The sequence below is a fragment of the Eubalaena glacialis genome, chromosome 18 (assembly GCF_028564815.1).
Source record: "Eubalaena glacialis isolate mEubGla1 chromosome 18, mEubGla1.1.hap2.+ XY, whole genome shotgun sequence".
Taxonomy (NCBI): Eukaryota; Metazoa; Chordata; class Mammalia; order Artiodactyla; family Balaenidae; genus Eubalaena; species Eubalaena glacialis.
Window position 1 is genome coordinate 29,507,167 of NC_083733.1, and position 17,316 is coordinate 29,524,482.

Genomic DNA, 17,316 nt, shown 5'->3' on the forward strand with positions numbered 1-17,316 from the left:
CCACTCCAGGTACATCCTCGGTCTGTGCCCCCTCCACGTCTACAGGCGGCTCCACATGGAGGAGAGGGACACTGCACTCTGGTTCCCTCACATCCACTTACTGCAGCTGTTGATGGCCAGAGACATGGAGCAGATGCAGTGTCCCCCTCAGCCCCTCCCAGGGCCCAGCCTACTGGACTCTTCCTGTCCAGAGGCCAAGCCAGAGCTGCCCGAGACACCTTCCTGCCAGTGGTGCCCTCTCTCATCCTTCTCTCGCTAATGAGGATGACTTAATTCCAGCCCAAGACAAAGACACTGACTTGGTCTCCAAAAGAACATTTATTTCCAAAATTGAGGCCACAGAAACAGAAATTCCCCCTCCCTGACCTCTGCTACTCCCATCAGATAATTCCCCAGCCTCCACAATAAGATGCCTCTTTGGCCCACAAACACCTTCTACAGAATACCCGTCTGGGGTCCCACAAGCTCCCAAGGCCAGCTGAGCCTCCCGTTCACAGCTCAGCATGTTTTAACTGGGGTGGCTTCTTTGCCGCCTCCTCGGACAGGAGCTCGTTCCAGAAAGCCACTTCCTTGTCTTTCAGCTTCTCGGCTGCCTGGGTGGTGACGCCAATCTGAAGGTACCCTTCTTTCTGGTCATATACTGGCCAATGGGGAAGCCCCTCCCCGTTGGGATTCCTGGGAACAGAATCACATAGAAATTCCCCAAAGCTACTGTGTGGTCCCAACAACCCTCAGAGATTGTCAGGGACCCCCTGGCTTCATCTCTGCCAAAGGCTCATATGCCTCCAGAGACAGGAGGCTGCCCATCTCCTGGGCAGCCTGTCCACTGAGGGAGCTCTCACGTCAGAGGTCACAGGGCGGGGAGTTTGACCATCACACGTTGGAAGCTCCTCCCACCCAGCAGACACGCCCTGCGCCTTCCCAACCCTGCTCGTCTTTGCCACCAGCTCACCCGTTCCGAGCAAAGTTGGCCCAAAATTTCATCACCATCTTGCTGAGATTGGTCTCCTCTTCTGAGGCACCACCTGTGGGGAGGAGACAAAGCCATTGCTACTCAAAGTGTGGTTCAGGGGCAGCAGCAGCCCTTGAGAACTTGTTAGAAATTCAGAAACGGAGCCCTTACTCCAGACCTACTGAGTCAAAACTGCATTTTAAGAAGATCTTGGGTAATTCGAGTGCACTTTAAGCTTGACAGTTACTGACCTAGGTCGGGCTCAGTGAAGGGTTGTAGTCAATCCATAAACTGGCTGGGTCACAGGGCCACAACCCAGGGTTTCTGCTACAGTAACCCCACCTCCCAGGATGCTCTCCTTTGGGTCTCTTCTCAATCTCCTTCACCCACACACATTTTCATAGAATCTGAAAAATAACCAAGCTGCAAGGTCCCCAAATAGTCATCCATCCAGAAAGTGCCCAGAGGCACTGGGTGTCATGAACAGCCCTGGGTTGTGTCACACACAAGTTGTCGGTAACTGCTGAGGGTTAAGACATTGAAGACATCTGTGAAAAGTTTTTCCTTAAAATATTATACTCTTAAATGTATTAAAATATTAAAAGATATGAGTTTTAGATAGATAGATAGATAGATGGTTGGAGAGACAGACACATATTAGTCCTGATTCAAGGTTAAGAGCAATTCTAACCTTACTCTCACGTACATTCTGATATGCTCTTGTGAGTGCGAAGTGAGTGGTGGCATTCTAGCCCTGAGCAGGGCCCTGCAGGTGACCCACCTCCTGTCTTACTGATGCCCAGGTCTGGATTCTTAGAGTGACCATGGATGAGGGCGCAAGGATACACATTATCCATCGTGCACATTAGAGCAAGAGAAAGGTTGGGACTCTTTGTCCTTCAACTCTGTTATGGTGAATTCAGGAAACTAAGACCTGGAGAGAAGGAGGAACTTGCCCAAGGCCACCAAACCAAGACTTGAACCCAGATCTCCTAACTCCAAGTTTGTCGTCACCAAAGGGCCATCACCTTTCAAAAATGGAGCCCCGAAGACCGAGAAGAGCTCATCCCCATGGTCCCCTATCACCGTCTTGGGTTTCATCTCTGATGAGAAGCTTGGGCGATACTGGAACTCATACATGTAAGTGGGGCCTCCGGCATCTGGAAGACATGGATTCATGCACAGTTCACTTCAGCAGACGCACACCTGGATGGTATCAAGGGCTCCAGAGGTGGGTGGGAGGGGCGCTGTGAGCAATCAGGAAATTGGGGGCATGCCTGGTCCTGAGTGAACAACAACAATATTAACAGCAGCTGCCCATTGTGAGAACCAACTGTGTGCCAGACCCTGTGTGTCCCTGCAGGAAGCCCCTGGTTATCAGCATAACAGAGAAAAACAGTTTGGGAAAAGTTCTATGACTTGCTTAAGGGTGTACTGGTGGTGGAGGTGTAACTGGATTTGAGCCGGTTATTGAATGAATGAATGAATGAATGTTGAAACTTTGGGGAAATTGATTCAAAATAACTATCGTTATAGAGGCATTGGGTCAATACATATCAACCTCTTTGCCTACTGATGCATTCACACACCAGAACATCTAGATACACAGTTTATGTACACAGAAATACCACGACATTTCATTGCTAACAGGTTAGTCTTCTTTCCCTTGGAGAATACCTGCAGCCTGACAGGTGTCTTCTATTATGCCCATTTTTGAGCGTTTCTGGTGTTTTTCACACGTATTCCAAGAAGAGTGAAGTAAATCCAAGTTGCTGGTCTGAAAGGGCAGATATTTAAATACAAGCCTAGGCAGAAAGGGGAGAGTCTATTCCTTGTGTCTCAGGAAACCACAATTCAGCATTTCCTTTTTCTCTGTCATCTCACATGTCTTGCTTCCTGCTTGGCCCAGGGAGTGTTAAGGTGGTGGCAGAAGGAAGAAGGGGCCGAGGAAGGGTAAAGATCCTCCCTCCTCCTCTCCCCTGCCCCTACTCTCACCACCCCCTCTCTAAGCCCCAAGAAGATGTCAGTTTTCCTGCTGATGCTTCATCAGAGTTGCCCATCTGGCTCCTTCAGGGCTAACTCACGGGCCACCCGCCTGGGGAGCTCTGTGCTTTGCATTGATCATTAGGCCCAGAGCGAGTGACTCTACCAGGGAAGGGTCAGGCCCCAAGTCAGACTGGCGGGGCAATATCACACTTTTTCCCTTCCTGGGGACAGAATCACATTTGGAAAATGCAGAAAAAAGGAATAAGAACAAAAAGATCACATCTAATCCCACCGCTCAGAGAAACCTCTGTTAATATTTTAGCACTTATCCGACTTATGTATATAAAATTAGGATACTATTGTATATGTTATTTCATATGACTATAATAATTGCTTCATATCATTAAATATGTGCCCACAAAGTAGCTTAACAATATATGCCATCCTGACAGGAGGATGTAGAATTATTTATTTAACTGCCTCCCTTCCCCCCACTCACTGCACTCTTGCTTTAGCAAGAGGCATTGTGTGGAAGAAGCAATCCGTCTGTGGTTCCATAATCCACTTGCTAAACAGCTGCTTCAGGGTCAAGCAGAACTCACTGAAAGGAGGGTGTTTACCCTTGCCTCTGCTACTCAGAAGTGTTAGAAAGGAACTCAGAACCCAACCATACAAAGAAAGACCTAGTGTGAATGAGAGAACTTAATTATGGCAGCATGCTGCCCAAAAGATATTCTTCTTTTCATTCCTCTTTTTCTTCTTTTTTTTTCAGTGTTTTGCCTTAAACCACTGAGATTTATAAAAAAATTCCTACGGGGGGACTTTTCTGGTGGTCCGGTGGTTAAGACTCCATGCTCCCAGTGCAGGAGGCCCGGGTTCAATCCCTGATCGGGGAACTAGATCCTACATGCCGCAACTAAAAATCCCACATGCTGTAACTAAAGATCCCGCATGCCATAAGTGAAGATCCTGTGTGCCACAACTAAGACCCGGCTTAGCCAAATAAATAAATATTTTTTAAAAATTCCTACAATCACAACACACGTCTTCAAAGGAAAGTAGGGTAGACATTTCAATAATAACAATTAGGAGCAACAAGAAAAGCAGGGGGAAGGAGACAGCTAGTAATAAAAAATATGCAAATTAAAACAGTGTGATGTTCTTTTTTTGGTGAGGAAGGACTTATATAAAATTGGCAGCATTATTTTTATTCTTTTAATCTGACTATCCCAAGTGAGAGAACTAAGAAATCCACACTCTCATACACCAGAAAGCAATTTCACAAAATGTATCAAGAACTTTAAAATTCTCCTACAGCTCAGCTTAATAATATCACTTCTAAAAACCAACTCTAAGAAAATTATTTGAGACTTGGTTAAAGATTTATGCACATAAGGCTGAGTATGATGTTTTCTATAGCATCAAAATGAGCAGCCAGGCTAAATACCCAATAGGACAGGAATACTAAAGTAAATTTTAATCCATCATACCATGAAATAATTGATATTTTCCATGAATTTTTATTGACATTGAGGAAATGCCTACAATATAGTTGTCTATGAACATAAAATTAATTTTAAAATTATGTGTAAGACATGGAAAGGCTAATAGAAAAAAATGTCAAAACTTTATAGCTGATACTTCTAGGTGAAGGAATTGTGAGTAATATATAGTTGCTTCTTTTTTTTTTTTTAAGATTTATTGATTGATTGATTGATTGATTGCTATGTTGCTTCGTTTCTGTGCTAGGACTTTCTCTAGTTGCGGCGAGCGCGGGCCACTCTTCATCGCGGTGTGCGGGCCTCTCACTATCGCGGCCTCTCTTGTTGCGGAGCACAGGCTCCAGACGCGCAGGCTCAGTAGTTGTGGCTCACGGGCCTAGTTGCTCCGCGGCATGTGGGATCTTCCCAGACCAGGGCTCGAACCTGTGTCCCCTGCATTAGCAGGCAGATTCTCAACCACTGCGCCACCAGGGAAGCCCTACAGTTGTTTCTTTAACATGTTCCCATATTTTCAAAACTTTCTACAATGGTAAGATTAATTTTATACTCAGAAAACTACTTTATCAAAAAGAGATTGAGAGAAATACAACAATGAAAAAATAACATTGATAAACTCTGGGAAGTGCTGGCAATAAGACCCTGAATTCAAAGTCATGGGATGTCAGATAAAAAACTCAAGTCCAGTATGGCTGGGAGCAGCATGGATGCTGAAGGGGACACTACAAATCAGACACGTAGCAAGAGTCAAGACCAAATTTATGAAAGAACAGATTTGACCCCAGGCAGCCCCTGGCTGGTCATCAGGACCCTAGGGAGGAAGAAATGGTAACTAGCACCTCCAAATTACTGTACTGAGTGCTTGGGGACAGAGTAAGTCAGCCACAGCTACGTTTTATCATGCTTATAAAGTCTCAAAGTTTAAAACCCTTCTAGCACCGTTAGGCAGAGAGGTCTGGACCACAGAACCATCTCCTGGCTTGCAGACTAGGTGAATGAGGTCTCCAAGAAATGAAGGGTCCTGTGAGTAACTCAAAAGGTACCCAAAAGGGACACCTCCTCTCCAGGTGAGCTCATCCATCCCTGACCTCACACCCTACACACAGTCTTGGGTCAATGTTGGAAGGTCCCGTGGTAGACACAGCACACACTGGGAGAGACAACAGCCAGCCACAGACATTGACATTCTCTAGACCACGTGGCCCCACTCTTCCAATACTCACTCCTTTCAGCTTTCTTGGTCCCAGACAACACTCCTGATCCTATGCTTGGCCTCACTCTACCCCCAGCTCCACTGGTTAACAAACTAGTTTGCAGATAGCTCTGACCTTGGAAACTTTCCAAGACCTATCTTCCAAGATTTCCCCTCTAGCCCCACAGACCACCGCAATTCAGGTGAGGAGCCCTGTGGCAGATGCTGTCGGTGCCTCCCCATATCCCCTGCTTCCGGGCATGCCAGCCTGAGTTCCACCTCCTGCATCCGTAGCTCTTTGCCTGAGGTCTTTGGCAGCCAGAGACCACTCTGCCCATGTGTGCAGCAGGTCAAAGCACCAGGGAATTAACTGCCCTTGGGAACAGCCTTCAACCAATGACTCGTCAAAGTTGGAGGATAAATACCCCAGCTCTCTTGCCACTCACTAGGGATAACCTTGAGACATGTGTTCTGCTGGTTTCCCAGAGCTCCCCAGGTCCACGTGTCCACAGTGGATGCTTTCTTGACAGTGCAGTGTGGACTGGCTTCCTCTCCATTCATGTCACTTTTCCACTCTTCTACTGGTGTTTTCTGGGATCACCCCCCAAATAAACTCTTTGCATTTGGATCCTTTTCTCGGAGTCTGCTTCTGGTGGAAACCAAAATAGGACAGTGCCCCACCCCAGGCCAAATCCAATCAGCCTTGGATGTACGACCCTCAGCAATTTCCACATGTGTTTGTGCTGAGGGCTGGGCAGGACAGTCAGTGAAGCTGGAGCGGTCAGTATCCCTCTCCCATCCAATGTCTGGGACTCACCTCTGTGGTGACGGGCCACATTCACAGATGGGACACCAAACACCCCATCTGCAATCAAGTCCAGGAACAGGTCTTTCTTTCTGGCAGGGTCATCTGTTCCTCCTAAATACGTGTCAGCGGCCACCGCGGTCAGTTCCTCAGGGATGCTCTGAAATAGATCGAATGAAAGTGACCACTGTTAAAGTTAAATATAAAATGGAGACCAGACTTATGAATTATCTGTGCAGACAAAACCATTTAAGCCATGTAAGCAAAACTAACTCTAGCTTATTTCATGCACATAAGCAAAACCTAACTTAGGTTATTTTTTGTAAATCCCTCTGACAATCACAAAATAAACTTAAGTCATCTCCCTAAAATAGTATGAGATAATCACTTTTAACCAATCCCTTGCCACCTGAAAACCTCTATTGTAATAAGCAATCACTGAAAATGTTAACAACGTCCTCATTTTCACTTTATAAGCCATCCTGTTACTTCATGCCCCCAAGCTGCCTACCAGTCTTTGAAGTTGGAAGCCCCCAGGGCGTGAACTATTTTTTATGTACCATAAACTCTTACCAAATACTCTTCATTCATTTGGTGGTTTTAATTTTGCTATTTCTGGATTTTTGACTTCACCACCCCTGGTGAGTGACACAGTTTCTCTTCTTGTGTTAATGGTGAACTTTCTGAGCCCAGTGCAAACTTTCCCCCTCCCTCAACCCTGGGTAGTGATAAGAAAAGCAGAAAAAGTGGGGCAGAACCCCCTAGCCCCAGTATTCATTCTGCCATTAGTTGCTTTGCAACTGGGGACAAGCCTCTTCCCCTCTTTAGGGCTCAGCCAGTTCCTGTGATTCCTAGACTCTTACAAGGATGGGGTAGGACTTCCACATGAGTGATGTGGCTGTCTTCTGGTCCAGCTTGCCTTCAGAGAATGAGTAGCCCATGAACTGTTAAAACAAAGGTTAAGCAATTGTGAATCATCCGGTAATGGCAAGAAAAACCGAAGTGACCAACAAACCAAACCAATGCAGGCTGAAGGTCACTGTCATATCTTGATGGGCATGGGTCTTTTTTTTGAGTCTTTTATTGTTTATTTATTTATTTAACATCTTTATTGGAGTATAATTGCTTTACAATGGTGTGTTAGTTTCTGCTTTGTAACAAAGTGAATCAGTTATACATATACATATATCCCCATATCTCTTACCGCTTGCGTCTCCCTCCCACCCTCCCTATCCCACCCCTCTAGGTGGTCACAAAGCACCGAGCTGATCTCCCTGTGCTATGCAGCTGCTTCCCACTAGCTATCTATTTTACATTTGGTAGTGTATATATGTCCATGCCACTCTCTCACTTCGTCCCAGCTTACCCTTCCCCCTCCCCATATCCTCAAGTCCATTCTCTAGTAGGTCTGCGTCTTTATTCCCATCTTGCCCCTAGGTTCTTCATGACCATTTTTTGGTTTGTTTTTTAGATTCCATATATATGTGTTAGCATACGGTATTTGCTTTTCTCTTTCTGACTTACTTCACTCTGTAGGGCATGGGTCTTTGATGAGTTGGGCAAAATCAATGAATCAAATGGACTTTTATATCTAGAAATCAAGGAATGCAAAGAAGATAAAGTAATTGTTAAGGGAAGCTGTCCCAGTCTTTGTGTGTGTGTGTATGTATGTATATATATGTATATATATATGTGTGTGTGTGTATATGCGTGCATATATATGTGTGCACATATATATATATTTAGGCTAGAGTCTCCACAGTGGTCATCAAGACAGAGAGGGAAGGTTCCAGCCAGCCAAGTGTTGAAGTGGAGGGCTCTGGGGCAGATAACACAGACCTCACAAATACCCCACCTGTGTCAGATAGCAGAGAAAGCCCCAAATCCTGCCATTATGGTTTTGGTCCTTTGGTATAACCTCTGAAATCATTCTGAAGAACTGCAGAACTTTGCACATAATGACTCCATCAAAACTCTGCACTGGGCTTCCCTGGTGGCACAGTGGTTGAGAATCTGCCTGCTAATGCAGGGGACACAGGTTCGAGCCCTGGTCTGGGAAGATCCCACATGCCGCGGAGCAACTAGGCCCGTGAGCCACAATTACTGAGCCTGCGCGTCTGGAGCCTGTGCTCCACAACAAGAGAGGCCGCGATAGTGAGAGGCCCGCGCACCGTGATGAAGAGTGGCCCCCGCTTGCCGCAACTAGAGAAAGTCCTAGCACAGAAACGATGACCCAACACAGCCATAAATAAATAAATAAAAATTAAAAACAAAAACAAAAAAAACCTCTGCACTAAGTGACTTGACCAAACTCTAGCACGGCTACAAGCAGCTTAAGGCCATGTCCCCAGGATGACCCCAGGCCCCCTTAAAAAGCTCTGCGCTGCCAGGAGATTTTACTGTTTGTTCTAGCCAAAACCTGGTGATAGGCAGGTATGTCCCTGAACCCTTTCTTAGTGCAGTTACTTTAGAAACCTTGTAATTATAAATCCTTTTTCTGCCCTTTGGGATGTAAAACCACTGCTCCAACCTGTTTTCTCAAGGACCTGAGAGCCATCTTTTATGAAAAGCAAACATTCAGGGGATAATTCTTGCTCTCTCCCCCAGTCCCTGTGGAAAGATAATGCCTAACTTCAGTGGGAGACTTGCTTCTACTTACACCACGGCCTCCTGTCATAAAGACAGAAGTTTGCTTCTTCTCCAGATAAATGCCAGCTAACAAATCCAGGTGGCCCAGTTTCACGGACAAATCCCCCCTCCCCGCGCCCCCAGCCGTAAATAGGCTCCAGCCTTTTGTTTCAGGGATTTGGGTTCAGTTTACAATTGATCTTTTCCCTATAGCAAGAGTGTCACTGAATCAAACTCATTACCACTTCAACTAGTGTCTGGCTTCGTTTATCTTTGGCAGAAGGGAAAGCTCTTCCTAACTTTTAGAAGTCAATTTTAACTCAGGAGGAAGCAGGCTCCTTCGAATCTTTCCAGTTAGACGACTGAGAGTGTGGGGTGTGGGTGGGTGGAATTTATGGAGAAACTAAGAAAGCACCAAGCCCAGGGGAGAGGCTGCAGGTCCCAGGCCTCACTCTCCTTAACTCCCAAGCCCCTTCCCCTTTCCAGGCCTTGGGTTTCTCATCTGCCCAATGATTATCTCTACCAGCCCTCCTGGCACTGACATTTCAGGATTCTTGGATGGGAGGACAAGCAGAGAGTGTGTGGGGGTGTGGGTCCCCAGGGCCGCACCACCCAGGTGACAGCTGGGCCATCGTGGAGAAGGTTTCCACGGAAACGTCAAGGTGTATGAAGGCCCCAGAGGGGGGTGCGTAGAAGGAGGGGTCCTGTGACCAGAGATGGGAGGGGTGATGTGACGGGCAGGGGAGGCGAGTCTAAGAGGCCTGCACTTTCTCACCATTGGCAGAATCCAGCCACACTCCTGCTTGTTGATTCCCACGATGTAGGGAACGGGGTGGAAATTCTTTTCAGCCAGAATCTCTTTGGGCGTCTTTGGCAGCAGCACTCCGTCAAGCACGGTGGGCAGGAAAGGAAAGCTCTGGGGAAGAGGGCAGCGTCGTGTCTGTGCTTCCCCTTCGAGGTCACACCCGCGTCCCCCTCTCCACCTGCCTGAGCTCACAGCCGCCATCGCAGACCTGTATGCCCATGGGCGGTGGCCACATACTCAGGGTCCTAACAAAGGGGACTAAGTCTGTGGACCCCAGAGGGCAGAACTCTGACCAGGGCCAGCAGTGGTTAGGTGATGCGGGCAAATCTTCACTCAAGTTGGTATAAACTATATAACATAACGTGTATTTAATTTGAAGGGTATGTATATCTATATGCATCTCTCCATCTATAGTCAGTTCTTGTAAGCATCTTACCTCGCTGGGGTCTCCATGTAAATCAAGAGTGAAAAATTTCTGTGAAGACAAAGGCAGAGGTTGCGGGTGAGAAGGCTTCCTGGGAGAAAAGCTGATCCTTGTGAGCTGTGCGTCAAAGGTATCAAGTCCTCCCTCCTGGTGCCACCCTGGCTGGGCTGAAAGGAAGTGGGCAGGGCACCAGCTCCCCTGGGCATGAGCACAGGGTGTAGGTATGGGACGGGGGAGGGGAGCTCTGGAGAGGAATGTTGCTTGTGCCTGCCCTGCCCTCCATCCATCTCCCCTTCTTGTTCCTCCAGGCAAAAACACCCCAATTTTCCTTTGGGGGACTCCCTCTTCCCCAGTCTCACTCCACGATTCCAGGCATCTATATGTGACCTGAGGTGCACCATCTCCCTGAAGACAGGGATTACTTCAGGGATGGACATGTGCCCATGTGAGTTCAATAGAGTTTACCCAAAACTTTTGCTGGAATTATTGGGAAAGAGGGTTTCTAAGCAGATAGGATGTAAGTCTAGAATACTGTTCTTGTCTAACCTCCCCAGGGGACAAATCTCCCTGAGAGTGAAGCCAACACAGAGAGGTAAAAAGCTGAGGGATAGAGACAGAGTCTTAATAATATCATATGTGCATCTGGATCCGGACATGCCTGAAGTCATCAACTCCTGGACTTTTCAGTTAGTAACCTGAAGATTCTGTTACAACATACCCCTTTCTAGTTTTCTCGTCTTGCATTAGAAAATCCTGACTCATACAAGCTCACTGAAATTCACCCCACCCCACGCTTCTCTTTGTTGTGAGTTCACCAAGATTGTGCTGATTTTATTGTGACACTGTAGCTAACAGGCCTGACCAGTATGCAGGAAGTCCCAGTAAGGGTCCCTCCGTTATGGGTTGTAGCCCCGCAATCCAGGGGTGTGTGTGTGTGTGCGCGCACCCGCGTGTGTTACTGGGGAGAGAGGATAATCATGGAAACACCTCTACGTGATCTCAGATCTCAGAAGGATAACATGGGCTCTTAGGTTCTCTGGATTTTCCCAAAGTCACCGACTCTCCCCTTATAAGCGGATCTCTTGTGCCACATGGAGAATTGCTGAAATAAATTTACCTCTTGCCAGGCATCAGGAAACAGTTGTGTTTTTGTCTTTGAACACATTGGTCACCTTATTTGAGCCTGAGAAACCAGGATCCAAGGCTACGTTTGACTTAACCCATGGAAACAGAGCAGAGTCCAGTGCTGGAGGCTGGCCACTGGGGGTCCAGGAGCATCCGCAGGTGTCCAGGGTCCAGACAGAGAGGCCAGGCACTCGGGCTACTCCAATAGTTCCCACTGGCTCTAAATGTGGTGTTCTCTGGGTATCTGTTGTGCTGTAGCTTCCTGTGATGACCCACTACCATAGCCATCCACCAATCCTGAAATGCACCTTCTCTGTGAAGCATCCCTGCTTACTATAATGAATACTTCCCCTCTCTGTATTCCCACCACACTTAATCCACTAAGTATATGGGTGTGTTTCTCCTTGAATAGTTCCTTATGAGCAGGGACTACATCCAGTTATGTCTGCATCACCCACTCTGTTACCTCCCCCCATACAGTTAACAAAGACAGATGGATGGATGGATGGAATTAGTCAATACTTGGAGTATGGGTGAATTGGGGGGATAAGTGGATAGATGGATGATAGCTAGCAGATTAGGTGATGGATGGATCATTGATTTTAGAGAGATGGATGATGAAATACAGATATATGAATGATTGATAACAGATGAATGAATGTTATAGATGAATTGATATTAGATTGATGAAAAGATATTGATGAATTGGATTCATTGGTGGATGGACAGATGTATAATCAGATGATGAATGAATGGATGGATGAATAGATGGATGGATGGTTGGATGGATGAATGGGTAGATATATGTTTATGTGAGTCACTATTGAGGCAGACATACAGAAAATCTAAAAATTGGGCCACCACTGGATTATAATTGAGGTGGTTTCTAAATTAACCAAGACAATTGTGACAACCTTTCTGAAAATCTTTGTTCTAAATAACCCCATTCCCCAAATTCAGGATGGTAATCACCTCTGAGAATATGTAATGTTTAATTTCTTAAAAATCTATCAGATTCCACTTATGAGAATGAATCTAGGATGGGCAAATTCATAGACAGAAAGTAGATCAGAGGTTTCCAGAGACTGGGGGGAAGGGGAGAATGTAGAGTTACTGTTTAAAGAGGTAGGGATTTTTTGTTTGGGATGATGAAAATTTTTGGAAATAGTGGTGATGGTTGCACAATACTATGAGTATAATTAATGCCATTGAATTATACACTTAAAATGATTAAAATGGTAAATTGTATGTGACATGTATATATATTTACAGTAAAGAAAATAGTCACATATAAAAAAATCTATTAGAAAAACAAGATTGGAAAAAGTAAGTTTTGATAGATATGAGGAGTTATTACACAGTTGTTCATTATGTTATTTTTTGTCTTTGTTAACATCTGAGATATTTCATAATAAAAAAGAAAGAAGGAAATTCCCCATTCAGATCCAGTCTGACACTACTCTTGAGAGGTGAGAAACTGTCCTAGGTAGTTTTTCCAGGGCAAGGGGACAGCTGAAATGATGAAGCCTGGGGCCATGTTTACAGGACGGGGAGCTTGTGTGGCCATGAGAGTGGATGTACTTACCATCTTCAGCGTTATCTCCAAGAGCTCGTCCTCTGTCTTCTGGCGCAGGCAGTGAACAAGGACAGCTGAGGTGGTGCTTTTACACCCAGCAAAGACAGCAATTTTCTGCAGAGATCACAGGTGACAGCAGAATTCAAGAGCCCTGTCTCTTCCCTCCATCAATAACGAAGTGTTCTGTTCCAACCTCAATTTCTAAAGTCAACACATGGTAGCAGAAGATACTCTAGACCAGTTTGTCCTGGATCCCAGACGTGCCAATTATACTCCTCAGCCTCTGCTGCCTTATCTCTGTTCAAGTGGCCATAATGATCTCAAAGCTGAACATCTAAAGAGAGGCAGCATGGAGTGGGGCTTAAGAGCATGGAATCCAGAATCCACTGTCTGATTTCAAATCTCGGCTCACCCAGTTAATAGCCTTTTGGCCTCAGGCTAGACACTTGCAAAGTGCAGCCAGAGGGGAAGATGCAGAAGGAGAGAAGTCAGGCTCCATGATGGTGGGACCATGGAGAGTGCACATGGGCTGCCCAGAGCCTGGTCCAGTGTCTGACATACAATCAATGCTCAGTATGTATTTGGTGAAAAATTAAATAAAAAGGCACATGAAGAAGTAGAGGGGGGAGAGAGGGAGGGAGAGAGAGAGAGAGAGAGAGAGAGAGAGAGAGAGAGCAAGAATAAGAGTCTTGGATTCTTCATTCTGCCAATTTCTGGTCCTGTTTGATAGCAAAATCCAGCACCATTTCTGCCACCTTTGTTTCCTTTAAATAAACTCCCCCTTCTTGACTTAAGCCTGATCAATGGGCTTCTGCTGTTAATAGCCAAAGAATTCTGAAAAACAGTCTCAACAATTGTTTAAATTCTTGGTGTCTTATCTCCTCCCCTCCTGCTCACCAGGCAGTCCCTTTAAGTCTGCCTGCTGCCCCCACCCGTCCACCTAACCAGCTCTCACAGCCCGACGAAAACGCTCCACATCATGACTCCAGCGCACAGTCCTCAGCAGAGCCTCCCTGTTGCGCACCCTTCCTTGGCTTCCTAACACTCCCCAAATAAAGACAAAGTCCTCACCAGGTCCTATGCAGCGTGGCCCTGCCGACGGCCCCATCCTCACTTCACTCCAGGTTCCGCCTGCTCTTTCTGCTCGGGCCGCAGCAGCCTTTCTCACTCTCTCTCACTTGAGATACCTGCTCCTGCCACAGGACATTTGCACAGGCTGTTCCCTCTTCCTGGATATTCTTTTCTTACCAAGTAATTTACTGTTCATCCTTCTCATCTCAACTCGTTGATCACTTTTTTTCATGAAGCCTTTCCTGATAACCTCCCCCTATCCACTGGACTAAGTGCTCCTTTTGGATTCTGTTATGACATCAGGTATCTCTCCTCTATTGCTCTAGTCACAGTTGACATTTTGTAAGTTGTGCAATTATATAATTATTAATCTGTCTCCTCAATTATAACAGAAGCTTCATGAGGTTGCAAGATGTCAGATTATATCAAAACTATTTGTTGAGTGAATGAATGAATCAATGAATGAATTCTTCAGGAACCCACCCCAGTCACAAGCCCCCAAGGAGAATCCACTCCAGGCCCACATGGTACAAATGAGTTCACCAGACCTCAGACCCTGAGAGAGGCAAGACACAATGACAGTCCACCAGACACATCCAGCCCAGCACCCCTCTTTTAGGAAATATGGTCAGTGGACCGTGCATGGGGCTGGCAGCCCAGAGTCATGAGCTTGAGTCCGGCTCTGCCCTGATCACTCGCTGACCTTGGCAAGTGCTTCCCTCTCTGCCCCAGTTTGCTCAGTGGTAGAAGGTGGAGGTGGGCTGAGGTGTGTCCTTGCCCTCCCTGCTCAGCCACCCTCACTTCTGTGATTCTTTGAGGATGTCAGCCGGCTCCCACAGCAAGAAAGACCCTGACAACTCCAGGAGAGCAGAGCAAAGGGTGTGGGGACAGTCCAGTGTGAGACCTACCTTAGCTGCAGCCTTCACGTCTGTCTTGACCAGGATAGAAGTGAGGGCCACACCACTCTCAGAGATGGCCCGGTGGAAGAGATTCTTGGCCAGGGGAGATAACACCTGGGAGGAGGGTGGCGAGAAAGGGAGTTTATGCTCACGGGGAGGGGTCTTCAAGAGCTACCCCGATCCACAGCCCTGTCCTGGGCTGTTCCCCTGGAGACCTTGGGGCCCGGCTTCTGCAAGAAAACCTCAGCTGGAAGGAGCCAGGAGCAGAGTGAAGGACAAAACAGGAAGTATGTGGCACACACTGATTATAACAATCAAAGTATCTGAAAGGCAGCTCAGCAATTCCTAGCAACACTTTAAAGGCACAGTTCTGATTCCCCATTTCCATTACTTAGGATTTATTTTAAGGAAAATGATCATGGAGGCACACAAATATCTCTAAAATGTTCGTGTTATTTATAACAGTAAAAATTGGAAATAACACAAGGTTCTAATATATGACATTGGGTAAATAAGGTATTTTTCATTCTTACAATGAAATACTATACTCGACTATACACACAAAAAATGTGAAAGAATAACTAATGGTTAGGGAAATATTTGTGTTATAATATTAAGGAAGTTTTTTTGTTTAAAAATTCATAGACACAGATAGATAGGTAGATAGATGATAGAGGATAGATAGATAGATTCATGGAAAAAAGACTAGAAAAATAAAACTGTCCATGGTGACAATCCCGGGCTAATGGGATTGTGGATGAATTTTTATTTTGGGGGAGTTATCTATGCTTTTCTTTTTTCTCCATTTTATAAAATAAAAACATTTTCCTCTGAATATTCAACTATGAATCCAACATATGTTTTAAAAATGCAGTAATAGCACTGACCTTCTGCTCAACTGTGAGGCAGCTGGAGGGTTTCTAACAGCTCCCAGCGCCTTCTAGTCTGGTTTTCCATCTTTGCTTCCCTCAGTGTCTCCCTATTCCCATTCCCCACATCAGGCTCCCAGGTTGTGTCTGTGTTCCATATCCGCGGTCCCATCCCCCCTTCCATCCTCCTTCCTCTCTCTACCCCTCCTCCCCCAGCCCAGCTCCATCCTCAGTCCCAGAGACTGCTGCCCTCCTTCCTGAGCATGAACAAGCCATCAGACCTCCTCAGAGGAGGCCTCTGACCTGTTCTTAGTGCTCGTGTCCCCTTGAACTGTAGATCTGGCTTCAAGCCAAATAATGACGTTGCACCCAACTTCATGGTTGCCTCTTTTTATTCAGAATTTACACCCACCCCTACTTCCCAAGGGGAGTGAGGTGAGTACTAATGGTAAAATGATTAGGAAGGAGAGTAAGAGCTCAACCAACACAGGACAGGAGGAATGTCTCCGTTGCAGCCGTGGCTGGAGATGATATGGCCCCAGGATGCTAAGCTGAGCTCTGAGCTTCCTGGGGGCCAAGGAAAGTTTGGCCATAACTTTCCACCATCTGACGCTGCACAGAGTAGGGTCAGCCTTGAATCCAGGTCTTGTAAGTAAAGGTCCCATGACTAGACTGGCTGGTCTGCAAGGGGGTCCCATCGGTAGCCACATCAGGGCCAGGAACACTTACAAGAATAGAGACACTTTCCCCTCCTGCTGACTCTCCAAAGATGGTCACAGAGCCTGGATCTCCTCCGAAGTTGGCAATGTTCTCCTGGACCCAGTGCAATGCGGCCAACTGGTCCAAGTGACCCCAGTTCCCCCGGCTGTGTTCATCCCCTGTGCTGTGAGTAAGAGAATAGGGTGGGGTTGAGAGCAGAGATGTCACAGCAGGGCCCTCAGGACCACAGATGGGGCTAGGTGTCTGGGTGAGCCTTCTGGAAAAGGCTGGGCTTCCACAGCCCTGACACTGGGGTCTTCACCTGCCTCCCATCCTGCAGCATTGTTCCGCTGTATCACTCTACACATCCATCCCACATCTATTTATTGAGCATCTACTATTCTACAGTTCCAAAGGGAATTCCAGGCAGAAGAAACAGCACAGGCAAAGGTCCCGGGGTCCAGTGAACAAAAGAGTGAGTCTAGGACATACAGCTACAGAGGGCCCTGAGGGCCTCGGTAAGGATGTCAATGTCATCTTGAGTAAGTTAGGAAGCCATTGCAGGGATGACATGATTCCATTTATGTCTTAAATGATCACTTTGGCTACTGTGTGGATCAGACATGGTGTAAAATAGCAGGGTTATAAAAGTAGGTGTTATGGGACTTCCCTGGTGGTACAGTGGTTAAGACTCACGCGCCCAATGCAGGGGGCCTGGGTTCGATCCCTGGTCAGGTAACTAGATCCCACATGCATGCTGCAACCAAGAGTTCACATGCAGCTACT

General features: G+C 46.5%; 1 protein-coding gene across 3 annotated transcripts in view; it reads right to left on the minus strand.

The window, feature by feature from the left end:
* Positions 1–299: 299 nt before the first annotated feature.
* CES1 (carboxylesterase 1) overlaps positions 300–17,316 on the minus strand; it is a 67,156-nt gene continuing 50,139 nt past the window's right edge. For all 3 annotated transcript variants that reach the window (XM_061174480.1, XM_061174479.1, XM_061174478.1), the window contains exons 5-14: positions 16,561–16,714; positions 14,972–15,076; positions 13,002–13,106; positions 10,304–10,342; positions 9,838–9,978; positions 7,298–7,378; positions 6,447–6,594; positions 1,981–2,112; positions 953–1,025; positions 300–675 (exon numbers count right to left, since the gene is read on the minus strand). In XM_061174480.1, the coding sequence (XP_061030463.1) occupies positions 492–675; positions 953–1,025; positions 1,981–2,112; positions 6,447–6,594; positions 7,298–7,378; positions 9,838–9,978; positions 10,304–10,342; positions 13,002–13,106; positions 14,972–15,076; positions 16,561–16,714 (1,162 nt within the window). In that variant the 3' untranslated portion in view covers positions 300–491. The remainder of the gene's footprint in view (positions 676–952; positions 1,026–1,980; positions 2,113–6,446; positions 6,595–7,297; positions 7,379–9,837; positions 9,979–10,303; positions 10,343–13,001; positions 13,107–14,971; positions 15,077–16,560; positions 16,715–17,316) is intronic.